Here is a 14,452-nt window from a genome sequence, read left to right on the forward strand (position 1 = left end):
AAAACCTAACTGTAAATTTAAATTGCTGGCATGATATTTTTCTCAAGCTCCCCCACCCCACCTATCTGGGGTTTTTTCCCTCTAGATTTATGGCATTCACCATGGTGGCTCTGTGCTGGAGGCTGCCCATCTGCTTTCTCTTGTACCAAGTGGTCTCCGGACGAGTGCGGAGCGAGGGGCACTACGTGGCGGCCGTGTACGAGCACGAGTCCATCCTGAGCCCGGCCCCGGCGGTGCCGGTGGAGCGCCGCGCTGCGCTGGAGCTCATGGGCAGGAACCTCGACATCTATGAGCAGCAAGTGCTGGCTGCTGCCAGGCAGGTATGCCCAGCTCCAGGCAGCACTTGTGTGTGCCCTGGCTGTATGCTATTTGAAGATAATCTTTCACATCTGTGTTCCCAGGCAACTGAAGCCGTATTTATATCCACAGCTATGGTCTGGGTTCTCAGACGATCTGACCTGCCAGCAGCTCTGAAAAAGAAGCAGGCCAATTAGCATCCCGCCTGACTCAGGCTATTCCAGGCTTGGAAAAACACGCCCATTGTCATTTAGTATAGGGAAATTAATTTTCTATTTTGGTCTGAATACCTAGCTCCTTTCTGTTTTCTTAAATGGAAGGGTTTCCTTGAAAGTTTGTCTTGCTGGCAGCTGTCTTGGGTTTGGTTTTATTCCAGTGCTCTCAATGGAAATTCCTGAATGTTTCTAAAAACTAAAGAAGTCAAATGCTTTGGAAATGAATGTTCTGCTTTTAACAGCTTTGTGGAACTAAAATTTTCCATTCCCTTCTCCTACCCACCATGGAACAGTTCTCAGTCTAAATATATTTAGAGGAGAGAGACTAGTATCGCCAGCTGTTCTTAGGCACAGCCCTCTTTCCTCCCCTCCCAAGAAAACCCAGGCTGGTTCTAGTGACAGGAAGCAAGTGTTACTGGCCCTACACAGGGAAGAACTGACTTGTAATTTTCAGAGATCTGTTGTTCTGGGAGAGAATAATTACTATTTTTATATAATTTGAAAACATGATATTATTTTTTTTGAGAAGTTCAGATGATTGGGCAGAAGCATAATACAATTTTTATGCAGCCCTGCACCCAAGACACAAAATTATCCCAGAGCTATCACATAGATAACACGTTTGAGCTGACTTTGAAAACAGGAAGTTGAGTGACTGGTGCTGTGTCTGATTTAAGAAGAATCCACCTCATTTTTAGGAACAATTCAGATCTCCCTGAATTTCAGGCAGAGCCTCTGGCATGGCTACATTTCTACCAGGCTGTGCGCTGCTCCCACAGTGAAGCTGTTTCTGAAATCAACACTCCCTGTCCAACCCTATATTATAATGGGATTTAGAGATGTCTCTTCATGCATGTGTCTGTCAGTCTGTATTTGCTTTGGAAAAATTCAGGGAGGTGTAGATCACCCAATACCCAATCAATTAGGTGATGCTGTACACTTTGACAATGTGTATCTGCAAATAGCATAATTCTGATAAAAAAATTAAGACAAGTTTTAACATCCTAAGTCTTTAACCTGAATGATGACATTCTCATAACTTGTGTGAAGGGAGGATACTTTTGGTAAGAAATTGGATGCAGTATGCTTTTATTTGCATGCCCTTAAAATTATGTCAAATGCATTATTTTTCAAGATAAAGGTATGCATCAGGTTAAACAAGTTTTTTTATACATATAGTTACATGGCTATTACATAGTTACACCTACTATGAAGCTGAAGAAAAGACATCTTCAAGCTACATTATTGGCAAAACATAATTGGGTTATCCTTAACTTTCTTTAGCTCTTTTTACCCATGAGATCCCCCTTTTTCCTTTGCTTTGCCTACAAAACATGTCTTTGTTTTACATACAGGGGGCAGATATCATTGTTTTTCCTGAAGATGGAATCCATGGCTTCAACTTCACCAGAAGCTCCATTTACCCTTACCTGGATTTCATTCCGCATTCACACTCTGGGAAGTGGAATCCCTGCAGAGAGCCCTATTTGTACAATGACACAGAGGTAAATGTAGGGGTGATGCATGCAGGGGTGGGATAACTGAATGCTCCAATTGGGAAATAGTTCAAAGGGAAGTAAGCAAGAAGTTTAACAATTCCTAGTACCAGATTCTGTTTTCATGGATGCTTGAGCTCTGCTGCTCATTCTTAGCAGTGGAGGGTTTAGATCCATACATGCAAGGAGATCAGTTGTATATGAACCATCTGGATTTGTCATCTCCTCCTCCCCAACCTCTGAAATGGTAACTACTCTCTTGTAAGATCCGTTCTGTGTGGTTTATAGTTTGAACAACATTGTTTTATATGCTTCCCTTTTGGTGCATTCTCATTACTTGGCTTTAATGACTTAATGACATCCCAGCATTCTGACTCAACAATCATTGTCAAATGATTAGCACAAGTAACAGGACTTACCTGCTAGAACGTAACAGAAGTCACAGCTTGGCACAGACCAAGCATGATTACATAAGATATGACCTGGATGTTACAAAAATAGTATTGTCACTGACTGTTCTGGACCTGAACTGAAAATAACCATGCTCAGTAAATACAGACTGCTGATTCTTCCAGTAATCAATATAATGAAAGAAATCATGCCTGTACCTAGTGAGCAGGATTTGTCTGGGAGCATGAATCGCAGTTGTAAACAATGATCTGTGTGAATCTTTGTTACCAATGGTCATGGCCAAGCAAGCAAGAACTTAGTTTGCCATTCAGATGCTGTTTGGAGATTGCAGTAATGTCAGTCTTTGGTACAACCCTCTGTGTTATGGAAGAAATATTCCATTAATACTATGGTCTGCAGCGTTTTCTATTTCTTTGCTGTAATATATAGGGTTTATCCCTTTCCATCTCTGCTTCTCTAAGTCGTAGGTAGTAATTGCTTTTTAAAAACTTATAGTAGAAACATCCAGGTGCAGATGATCATTTTTAGACATTTGCTGTTCTAAAGGCACACATAGATCAGTTGTGCTGCCTTGGCAAAGTTTTCAGTTGACATACAGTGTTTTAAAGCCATTGGTGCTCCTAAAAGTCACAAGTTTCTAAAAATTAACACCCTTGGAATAGATTTATTTACTTACTTACTTCTGAGGAAATACAACTTAGCCAATTTTTTTCAGAGATGTTTTAAAATAAACATCTGAAATTTTGCCTACAAAGCTACTGGCTCCAGTAGCTTTTGTCACAAAGTCATCAGTGCTTTTAAATTTTATGGATATGGTTAAACGTGTTCAATTTTGAATTTCCAAAATAATATTAAATAAGTGATAGAAAAACTTACTCCACCACATTGTCGCGCGGTTCCATTTGTCCATGCTGTGCTGCAGGTCGTTCAGCGCCTGAGCTGCATGGCCCTGCAGAACAAGATATTCCTCGTGGCCAACCTGGGCACCAAGCAGCCGTGCGAGCGCTGGGAGCCGCGGTGCCCGCCGGACGGGCGCTTCCAGTTCAACACCAACGTGGCGCTGGGCGCGGACGGCGCGCTGCTGGCCACCTACCGCAAACACAACCTGTACTTCGAGAGCGCCTTCGACACCCCTGCACAGCCAGACCATGCGCTCTTTGACACCCCTTTTGCTGGCAGGTTTGGCATGTTCACTTGCTTCGATATACTCTTTTATGAGCCTGCAGTGAGCCTCATCAGACAGTACAATTTGAAGCAAATTGTTTATCCAACTGCCTGGATGAACCAGCTCCCGCTTTTGTCTGCTGTAGAGTTCCAACAAGCTTTTTCAACAGCTTTCAATGTCAATATTTTAGCGGCCAACATCCACCACCCTACCTTGGGCATGACAGGGAGTGGCATATACACTCCAGTCAAATCATTCATCTACCACAACATGGAAAGTTACGGTGGCAAGCTCATAGTAGCAGAAATTCCTGTGATTACTGCAGATTATAAAACTAATTTAGAGAGTAATGAAAGATTTAGAGAGAACTTACATGACTCATGCAGGACTTCTACGAGCACCTCACTGGATGATGAAGTTTGCTTTAAGGAGCAAGAAGAGACTCCTGGCAGAGTATCTGAAAAAGGAGAAGAAAAGGAACAGTCACCTCCTTCCTTTTATGCAGAAATGATGTATGACAACTTCACTTTTGTTCCGTTATGGGGGGAAAAGGGAGAGCTCCAGGTTTGTGCCAATAGCCTTTGTTGTTACTTAAACTATCAGAAAGCTGTTCTAACTGATGAATTATATGCTTTGGGAGTTTTTGATGGGCTCCACACAGTGCATGGCACATACTATGTCCAGGCCTGTGCCTTGGTGAAGTGTGGGGGTCTCAGCTTTAGCACTTGTGGACAGGAGGTCACAGATGCCACTGCTCTGATAGATTTCCAACTATGGGGAAATATGAGCACCCCTTACATCTTTCCCTTGCTGCTGACATCTGGTATTACCTTGGACTTTGCTGATCACATGGGCTGGAAAAACAACCACTATTTCCTCAGCAAAAATAGAACATCTGCTGGCCTCCTGACAGCTGCTCTCTATGGACGATGGTATGAAAAGGACTAGCACAGATACTTGACTGAGTCAGAAAACAACTGCCCATATGTTCAGAGTCTGTATCTTAACAGAAATTGTTAAATATCCATATTTGCTAGAGGTTCAGGTGTGTTTGTCCCGTCACTGCCTGATTAGGTCCCACATTTGGAATAATGGCTGTAAGTCTGTACCCTGGTAGCTTATGTCCTACCAGGAGTGAAAAAACTGCCTTGCAAAGATAAAGGCTTGCTGTGATCTGGTGAGATGATTGGTACCAGAAAATAACACTTCTCACTTCAACTGAATCTGTTCCTTTTAATTTAATCCTTTGATTTTTGGGGGTCCTGGCTGGGAGTATGGAAATTATTAGAATGGAAAACTACTGCAATAAAAAAAACAAACAAAAGAAAGGGAAGGAAAACACAAATATTGTGCTTAACATGGACAGGATCATGTAAGTAGAGATACATGTAGCTTTTATGTGCTGAGGTTCTGATCTCTGGTTAGGATGCCATGATTGTTTTTTTTCTTAAGAGTCAAAAACTTCCAGCTGAAATCATTACCATGGACTGGCCACTCTGGTATCTGTAATCCTGTTACACATTTAACTGAATGTTACAGCTGTAAACATCTACAGAATAGCTAATCTGGGGAACAGGATATCAGTGACTGTGAAAACCTAGAATGCAGCAAGACACAATTCACAAGAAATTATGTTCAAAGAAAACATCAGCATTAAATGTCAGTGGCCATGTTATGTACTGTTTGAGTCCTTTAACTTCCCTGTTTGAAAGAGCAATCATTTTAAGACTGTTTTGACTTTAAGACATCTTACATGTTGTTCATGAATTTATTCAAGATGACTTATGAAAAGCACATAATAAGCTGTGGGACAGCAAGGATTTTGCATCAATGCTTCATGTGCCAGATGGCAGGTTTGTGCTGCTGAATAAAACACACCATTTTTTTCCAGAGCAATAACTAGATTAAGTGCTATAGATGTTCTACTGTAATGAAGAAGCTGGGAAGAGAATATTCAAAGGTTATTAATTTGGGGTTACATTCAGACAAGTTAATGTATTCTCAAGCATTATAATTTTATGGGGTCTTATTGGCTATTATGACTTCATCTGGGTAATGGCTGTGAGTAATGCAATAAACACAACTGTTCTTTTGGTGAGTCCTTGTGTTCCAGCTGCTCTGTTACTGGGCTGAGGAACAGAGCACGGGAGACAGAGAGCTCAGAGTCTCTCTTTGTTCTGGTGATCTGAGTTGGTTCAAACTGAAACCACCACAGCTACAAGGATGAGTCCTGAGAGGTGCTCAATCAGCTCCTGCTTCAAATGAGCTCACTTTCTGGTTTCAGAAAGCAAAACAACCAAAAAACTGCTCAATTTCTACCTCAGGGTTTCTTAGATATTTGCACAAGATTAGTGTATAATTGTGGAAGATCTTGGGCTCTATCAAACCTTCCTTCTCCAGTCTGTATCCCTGTGAGTCAGGCCCTTGTTGAACACCAGTCTGACACAGCAGCACACCAGGTTTGTTTATCCTGCAGCATGTACTGGACAGAAATATGGAGAGGGGAATGTCTGTATCTCATTAGGCATAAACTAGCTGCTATAAAGTAGGCCATTCCACCACAGGGTTATTAAAGATCATTAATTCTTTGGCACCCATACCATGTTCTTGCTGAATGCTACATGGTTCCAGGACATACAGGGTAGAACAGAAAAGCATTTGCAGTGCTTGGTGGTGCTGCTGATTCTAGTACCACATGACCAAGTCTGAAAGAATGGAACAATGAACAACTGGAGATTTCAGCTCTCAGGACCCTCCACTTTGGAGGCTGAAAAACATGCAGCTTCGTGCACTAAAATACTCCTTGGGATTTAGTTCCAGAGCAGACCATTATCACAGTAAGTCAGGCTAAACAACTAAATAGCATTACATGTATTTGCTATGCTTAAGGAAAGAAGAAGTATTTATCTGTGAAATACTTGCAAAGTGTGTCCCAAAGAGCTATTCTAACTCTGGGTATGGTAAAACTGTTAGAAGACCTTCTAGCCCTACTGGAGTTTGCATGAGGCATGTTCCTGTCTCTTCCCTGAGAAGAGCAGGCAGTATCAGAGGGTGTTCTCATACCTTCCTCCCTTCACCCAAAACAGCTGCCTCCAGCAGAGTCACTGGAAAGGTTGAACAGGCAATACTAGACACAATGGATTACCAGGAACTATCAACTCCTACCTCCCACCCTGATCCTTGAGTAACAGCAGATGTGTCTGACCTGGGGTGGCCAGCAGTAACCTGCAACACCCCCACACATTGGTGCCTTCCAGAAGTGTGTGCTGGAGCAGCAATCCCAGCACTGCTCTGTTCCCAAACAAGCCTGCAGTCTTGTGAGTGAAGCTACTTACCACGTGCCAAGGAGGTGTGAGAAGCCTTCAGCAAGGCTGATGTTCACTACTTACACACTGCAATGCATCCCATCACCTAATGGATATGAACAGTTTTATTAAAGCTGAGAGTGGAACAAAACCAAACCAGGACACAAGGATTTTTGACATAGAGGAAGCAGAGCTAAAATCGAGAGCAGCTTTAAAGCACTCAGTCTGTGGACCAAAGTGAAACCAGGATTTGGGAATTTGTACTGGCACTAAAGAAACTTCCTCTCTGAGACAGCAGGGGATGGTGTCTTTAGAGGACACTGCTCCTGGGCAGGATAACAATCAGAGAAACTCTCTGTCCAGGTAGGAGTAGTAGCACACGAATCTGAAGGGTTGGAAGGTTCCTCATAAGGGATCTGCTACTTCAGGATTCACAGTGATTTTTCCAGGTGGATGTCAGGATACTCCCCTTACTGTAAGAGAAACACCAGAAAGCAGATCAAAGGAACAGCTGGAAAACAACCTTGGGAGTTGAGCTATCAAGAGGCATGGGAAGAGGCTGAGGTGACACAATCTGCTCAGATCAGAGACCTTCACAAGGCCCAACTGGGCATAAGCTCCTTGAGGCAGATCTCAGCCAGTGAACTGAAAACCCCAAATATTCACAGGCTGAACTGAACTATCACTCCATCAAGGTTTTGAAAGTCAACAACAATGAAAATACTTGGGAGAGTCACTGTGCTCTCCTTTTCCCTGCCCTGGGAGAGCAGGTGTGGGCAACACAGGTCAGGAATCAGAGATAATAGTGGGAGCCACAACAAATGAAACAAACTCTTGATAGAAGAGATTAGAAAGGTTGAATTCATTAAGACTTTAATAGATTAGGAAGATTTTTAAAATTTTTAGAAAATTATCCAGCCAGTTTGAGTAACAAAGTTTGGCAAGGGATAGAAAACACATGACAGGATACATGAATCACTAGATTTTGCTTGAAAACTATTTAAGCTATCTAATCTATTCTTCTAACATAGAACACCTGTGATGTCAGACATGTTAGATCCCAGGTACAGAGAAAACCTGCAAGTCTGTCCTTTGACAAGACTTCAAAGCAGGTTTTATTCTGTTCTGCTGTAAACCTGAATAGCAAGAGTTCTGGCTGCATCTATTGCATTTTTAATTAAAAAAAGAAAGATTGTAAGGTGTTTTTTTCCTCTTTAAATATTTAGTGACACCATCAACATGAAGACAACCTTGAAAGGCTCTTTAGGTTCTCTATTATTCAACTATGTTTACAGTTGCATGGGGGAACACTGCAAGATCTCTTTCCCAACCTCAGCTTGAAAATTGCCAAAACATAGCATGGAATGGAGAGAGCTAAATTTACCCTAATGTAAAATAACACACAGCACACCAGGGAAGCACAGATAATTTAAATACTGCTTTACTTGAAGACAAATAGTGTGCTAAAGAGACTGGGATACCAGGTTGGAAAGAGCTGCAAGAAATCTTCAAGTCCTGTAAACAGGGACAGTCATCTTTCCCTGTCAGGAAATTTCAGTTGTGAGATGAGCTGTAGAATTTGAAAATTTTAGTCACATTTATAACTAATCTTCCCCTGGGAAAGGAAACCAAAACAGTCTTGTTATCTTGCTGGGCTCTAGATGCCTGAACAACTGAAAAAAATGCTCTTTCCAAGGCTGCCATTTCAGACCATTTTGCTCTCAGTAGGTCTGAGTGGGAACACAGATCAGGCTGGGAGCCTGGGTGACATTCACCATGTCCAGCCAGGCATTTCCTTCTCCTGTTAAGCAGTAAAATAAAGGGATTTTGTGATAAGGCTTACAGATTCTCATAAATCCAAGAACAGGATAGTTTCTTAATAATAGCCAGTTGTTTCATCATGAAAATTAATGCACAGTGATACTTTTGCACTTAACATTAGAAAACATATGGATATTAAAGTGAGAGAAGGACACCAGAAAAAGCAAAAAGCCAATGCTATCAATTAACAGAGGCCTGTGCTGTATCTCTTCTCATTTCATAGTCTATGACTGGAAAGAATCCACTAAGATCATGGGAGCCCAACTCCAGGCCCTGCATGTGATCACCCCAAGGATCACACCACATTCCCATGAGCATATACCACCTCCAGTTTCAGTATGTAAAGTTTGGAACCCCGTGTTTTATAAACTTTTATCTTGTCCAATTCAGAGTCACAGTTACACATTTATATACAAAGAATGTTTTCCATCCCAATCAGAATTCTACTCCAACTGTCTTGCCAGCTTCTGCAGCATATTAAAGAGGATTATAAGGAAATCATCACAAATCACTGAGATTACTGCAAGAGGCAATAACTATCAATCTTGGATTTAAGGATTTGTATGAATTGGCTTGACCAGCTTTAAGAATTTAAATACTTTTTCGTGATATTAATATCAATTTTACAAGTTTGAATTCAGACCTATGGAAGTTGTGTTAGAAGTTTAAACTACTTATGAAGAGATTAAAAGAGACCCTTCTCTCCAAAGTCTAGTTAGTCTGGTTCCATCAGGACTGGATTATCAGAAATTACTGTCAGGGGGAATCAATGCTTTTTAACCAAAAGTGTGATGGCATTTCTTGTGGATACATACCATCAGCAGAGGCCCAGTGCAAAGCTGTGAGAGATGAGGAGGATCCTGCTGCTGCTGTAGCTGTAGCCAGGGAAGCCCATGGAGCTCCCTCACCCACCCTGTGGTGCACGGAGCCAGAGCACAACCTCCAGTTCTGCAGAACTGCTGTTTCCATAAACGTTTACCCTTTTCATTTTGGTTTCAGTTTTTCAAGATGTGAACTTCACTGATCCAAACATGGAACTGAGTAGTATGGGCTCATCTGGCACTGTTAAAAATGTTTCCTGATTGTGACAAACTTCTTTCAAGTCATGCTAGCCAGTTCTTTGGGCAGTATTCACTGACACTTCCCATCGTTCTACACACTGATCCTCTCACCCAGTTATTGCAGCATCAACAACAGAAAGATCACCAGTTCTTTTTTTTTTTTTTTTGCAAAAGAGAACCTAAGTTACCTAAATACTTGTGTTATCCCCAACCAACTGCATTTAATGAACATTCTTTTTTTTTTTAATAGTAGCTATAAATACAGCATGTTATTCTGGGTTACTACAGCTACTACAACTGGTAGTTGTGTTTAAATGGGTACAGTCTGGGCAAGACAGAAAGGCCAATTCTTCTGAAAACCAGAATTAATTGGGTTGGAGAATCTGTAAACATTATCTCATACTCCTTCTTAGTCATCTTCCCTACAGTTTAGGTAACAGCTTTGGGGTCTCTAGTGCTCCTTTTAACACCTGCATAGATGTGAAAAGGAGCAAAACTTTGAAGAATTAATTTTTAAGTATTAATTTCTTTTTCAACCAAGCATTTGTTAATTCTTTAGCCTGGTAACCAAAACCAGAACATAGACAAGTCAGGATTTTAAACAAAATTAATCACCAGAAAAAAACCCCAAACAATTGCAATCAATCTAAGTTTAAAAAGTGCCTAGAATAAAAGCTCTGACTGTTCCACATATATTTATACAACTATTTTGGAGACATCTAAGCATGGGAAGGCAATAAAAACTTACAGGAGGAAATACAAAGCAGGACACAGAGATTTGATATGGAATTACACGAAAAATCTCCTCAACTGAGGTAGGGTCGCTCTTAGGGGGAGACACACTGATTCTTCATCTTATAGCACCCAGCATTTATCCTGCAACATGACACTCCAAAAGTAACAGCTCAGCCTAGGAGGTTAATACTGACTTGGCATTTTCTCCTGCAGAACATTTATCCTGAGAACGGAAAACCCATAAAACATCCCAGAAGTCAGAGCACACAGAAAGCTGAGCAGAGCCAGCTGTCCTCGTTCCTTAAGTCCATCTGATTTTTCTTTTTTCTTCCCCAGGACATAAAGGGTTTCTTTTATTCTAATCTATTGCTTCAGTAGTCCAGCCAAGGCTCGCTGCTCTCCCTTGACGAAAATCCAATTGATTGTTTGGATAAAGGCTGTAAGAATAGCTGTGCAATATTCATCTGTAGAAAATCAGGAGGATTTCTTTTAGAAAAATAGAGGTTGCAACATAATTTTCATTTTTTTTAAAGCCCTACGAGACACCATCATCATTATTTGCTTTTCAGAGACAAGGAGCCTGCTGTTCCTTGACCTCTCATTAAGAAGTGGTCTCTGAGCACAGCAGCATGGTCTTTAAACAAATCACGTTCCATTTTTGGAATTAGACCATATTCTAATAACAATCTTAATTATCACTTAGAAGGCACAATTACTGTCCTACCCATACTGCTAAGTAGTAATAGAGTTTTGGGTTTTTTTTTTTAACAAATACATGCAAATTGCAAGGTACAGGCTCACTGAATAAACTGCAATGATCAGACGGATGAGATACACAAATCATGTAAATATGAATTCCAAAGTCAATTAAAGAATTCATAATTAGAAAAGACAAATATTTAGCTCAAAAAAGTTCACAAAACCTAAGTTAAAATAATGCAATTTAATGCACTGAGAAACTTTTCAAGAGGTGAGCAGTAACAAAATGAAAGGCACAATTTCTGATTGGCATAAGGAAACAAACACATTCAATAACACTGTTTTCTGCATGTATCTGTATTCCATATCCAAATCTTTGACTTTTCAACAAACCAATGCCATGTGAGCTTTTCCTCCTCTGCCACCCAGCCTCTACTGCACTACAATTTTTCCAGCAGGACAGGAGCGTCCCCTGCTATAGTTTGTGCCCTATGGCTACAGACACCACACAGAGATACCAGGTCATCTCCAAGTCAGGCAGAGGTCAGCACAGATAATAAAGGCCCATTAATATCATCCTTCCACAGTGCTTTTGAATTAACATCAGACAGTTTCACGAACAGAAACATGCAGCTGTTACCTTTTAAATAACTGCCACACCACTTGGCGGTCTCATCAGGTTTCCCACAAGCATTTGAGGAAAAAATGGGTCCATGTTGCTTCAGCCTTTGAATGGAAATGGTTGCAGTGAATCCCAAGACAGGCCCATGTGGATCTTGTGAGTGCTGCCCGTGGCACAAACATCGCTGCCACAGAGCCACACACCTGGGAGATTCAGAGGGAAGAGAGCACAGAAATCACCACTTCCCTGAAATCCTCTAACTCTGCTCACAGATAAACAATGAACAAAGGCACAAATGTTAAGAAAGCAGTATTTATAAGGAAGCCTAAAGGAATAATGAAGTAATATTCAAAATTATTTTAAGTAGCTCACCTTCGCTTTAGAATTAAAATGCTGGCAAATCTTCGTGAAGATTTTATAAACTTCAACAGCTTGACAAGAGAATTTGTTTTTAATTCTTAGTACATACAAATAAATTATTCATTAGTAGAACTCACATTTGGGTTTTATTATACTCTGTAAAATATACAGGAATCTTGAAGTACTGAAAGAGTGCAGGTAAATACAGTATTCAAGCAGTCACTATTTCTATGTACATGGTCATTAATTCTTCAAAAACCCCACAAAATTATCAAATAGATCAAAATATTGTCCCATGTTTCCACACTATGTTCAGAAAAGCAGCTGTTAATTTACAATATCAAAGATTTCCAGTTTCACAATACAAAAAAAGGATAAAAATGAAATTGGAATCAGTTTGTAGTAATTTATTTGTACTTTGCCAGGACACGCAAGGATTCCTTGCATGTACATAAACAAATTCACTTGAAAAGTAACAGTTATAGTTAAAGCAGAGCCAAATAAAGTAAATTCATATTTAACAGACAGAACTTCAGCTTACTTATGTCAGTTTTTCATTCTTCAGGCAATTAAAAAAACCACAGTAGTCTGTTATAAATAAAAAAAAAAAATTGGGCAGGTCTGAACTACATTACAGGGACCTGTTTCTGCTGTTTATTTTCTAAATGTAGCACAACAAAGATACACAGCTCTTCCCACAGACCAGACACTGTACTTTTTTCTCTAATAGGGAAATATACTTTTAAATTCACCTCCCCTCCTCCCTCCCCCCCCCGCCCCGTTAATCTGGGATTAAAAAAAAAGTGACAGGGATATACAATTTTAATCTTACATACAATTTTATGATGTAAGGAAGTAGATAAATTACTGAAAAGAACTCTTAGTCACAACAGGGTTATCAAGACATTTCAATTCAATTTTTTATGCAGTTTCATAGTTTGCAAGTTATTAATGTATTTTTAAATTAAGAAAAATTCCATCCAAAACCCAAAAGTTAAAAAAAAATCTGTAACTGTGCAACAATTACTTCTTCCCTCCCACATCTCCCACCCCTTCCTTCCCTTATTACACTGTACATTTTTCACCCTGACTTCACCTTGTTAGCTGGTTTAATTTTAGTATTATAAAAGTATGTCAGATCATTTTCATTTCACCTAAAAGAAAAAAAAATAAAACTTAAAAGCACATCTGCTTTCTTTTATGGTACATTTAATAGTGTCGGAAGGCTTTCAGATGATTAAAAAAAAATAAAATTCAACATTTAAACCCAAATCTACGCTTCTTTTCCAGAAGTAATTAAGGTTTGGTTGAAATAACTTCTCAAATAACCTATTCCAGTTTTCACAAAAACGCATTTAATTAAAAAAATCTTTAAGTTATTTGGTCCTTTGGCAATTTGCAGCACAAACAATGCCTACTGTACCAAACTCATTTATTGCCTTCAAAATGGTTTTAGGTTTATTGAGAGCATCTGAATCTAGCATCTGAATCCTTTGTCTTGTTCATTTACACCAAGTTGGGTGCCCAGTCTGCAGGAATTACTCCCGGCACCAGAAACAGAATAGTAGAATACAGTTAAATAAAACAGTTTTGACATTCTTTATTTTTTTTTTTTGCCATGAATTCAAAGTACTTATTCAAGAATTTATGCTTCTTCTGCAAAATATGCTCTTAAAAATCTTCCTAGAATCTCACAGATTTTTTTATATGTAACCACAATAAAAAACATCTTCTCAAAGGTGTGTCCTCCTTCTATATTCAAACAGCAACAGCTTTCTCATAGCATGAGTCTGACCTTCCAGCATGAGGGTTCACTCAGACCTACAAAAAGCATCTTCTAATAGGTCTCAGAATCTGAGTCATTGAGCTCGTCTTCTTCTGTGTAGGGGTAGCCACCTTCCCTGCCAATGTTGTTGAAAGTACAGTAGGAGCTGTGGTCACTCCTCATGATTGGCAAGGAATCGAAGGTGACAGTTTTTGAGGTGTTGGTGTAATGATTAATGGCATTGAAGGTGAGGGCGGGCAATGTGCTGCTCGATGAAACAGGCATCATGGTGGCCAGGATGAGAGCCAGGCAATCGGCCACGTCCTTGTTGGGCGCGCAGGCCAAAGCCGGCGTGTAACCTACGAAGCGAGAGAAAACAAAACCTTCATTTAAAATAAACACAAAGTACAAATTTCTCCAAGTTCATACAATCTTTCAGCTGTAAAGGTATTTTACATTGCTTAGCTCCGCACTGTTTAAAAAACCAAAAAAATGAAATA

General features: G+C 40.1%; 2 protein-coding genes across 7 annotated transcripts in view; one reads left to right on the forward strand and one right to left on the reverse strand.

The window, feature by feature from the left end:
* BTD (biotinidase) overlaps window positions 1-5,682 on the forward strand; it is a 10,454-nt gene extending 4,772 nt beyond the window's left edge. For all 3 annotated transcript variants that reach the window (XM_066555010.1, XM_066555028.1, XM_066555019.1), the window contains exons 3-5: window positions 86-320; window positions 1,868-2,017; window positions 3,342-5,682. In XM_066555010.1, coding sequence (XP_066411107.1) covers window positions 90-320; window positions 1,868-2,017; window positions 3,342-4,532 — 1,572 coding nt within the window. In that variant the 5' untranslated portion in view covers window positions 86-89 and the 3' untranslated portion in view covers window positions 4,533-5,682. The remainder of the gene's footprint in view (window positions 1-85; window positions 321-1,867; window positions 2,018-3,341) is intronic.
* Window positions 5,683-12,314: 6,632 nt separating this feature from the next.
* ANKRD28 (ankyrin repeat domain 28) overlaps window positions 12,315-14,452 on the reverse strand; it is a 120,259-nt gene continuing 118,121 nt past the window's right edge. For 3 of the 4 annotated variants that reach the window (XM_066555055.1, XM_066555049.1, XM_066555041.1), the window contains exon 28: window positions 12,315-14,311. In XM_066555055.1, the coding sequence (XP_066411152.1) occupies window positions 14,025-14,311 (287 nt within the window). In that variant the 3' untranslated portion in view covers window positions 12,315-14,024. The remainder of the gene's footprint in view (window positions 14,312-14,452) is intronic. The other variant, XR_010784036.1, reaches the window with a different exon arrangement.

This window comes from Molothrus aeneus, chromosome 1 (genome assembly GCF_037042795.1).
Source record: "Molothrus aeneus isolate 106 chromosome 1, BPBGC_Maene_1.0, whole genome shotgun sequence".
Lineage (NCBI taxonomy): Eukaryota > Metazoa > Chordata > Aves > Passeriformes > Icteridae > Molothrus > Molothrus aeneus.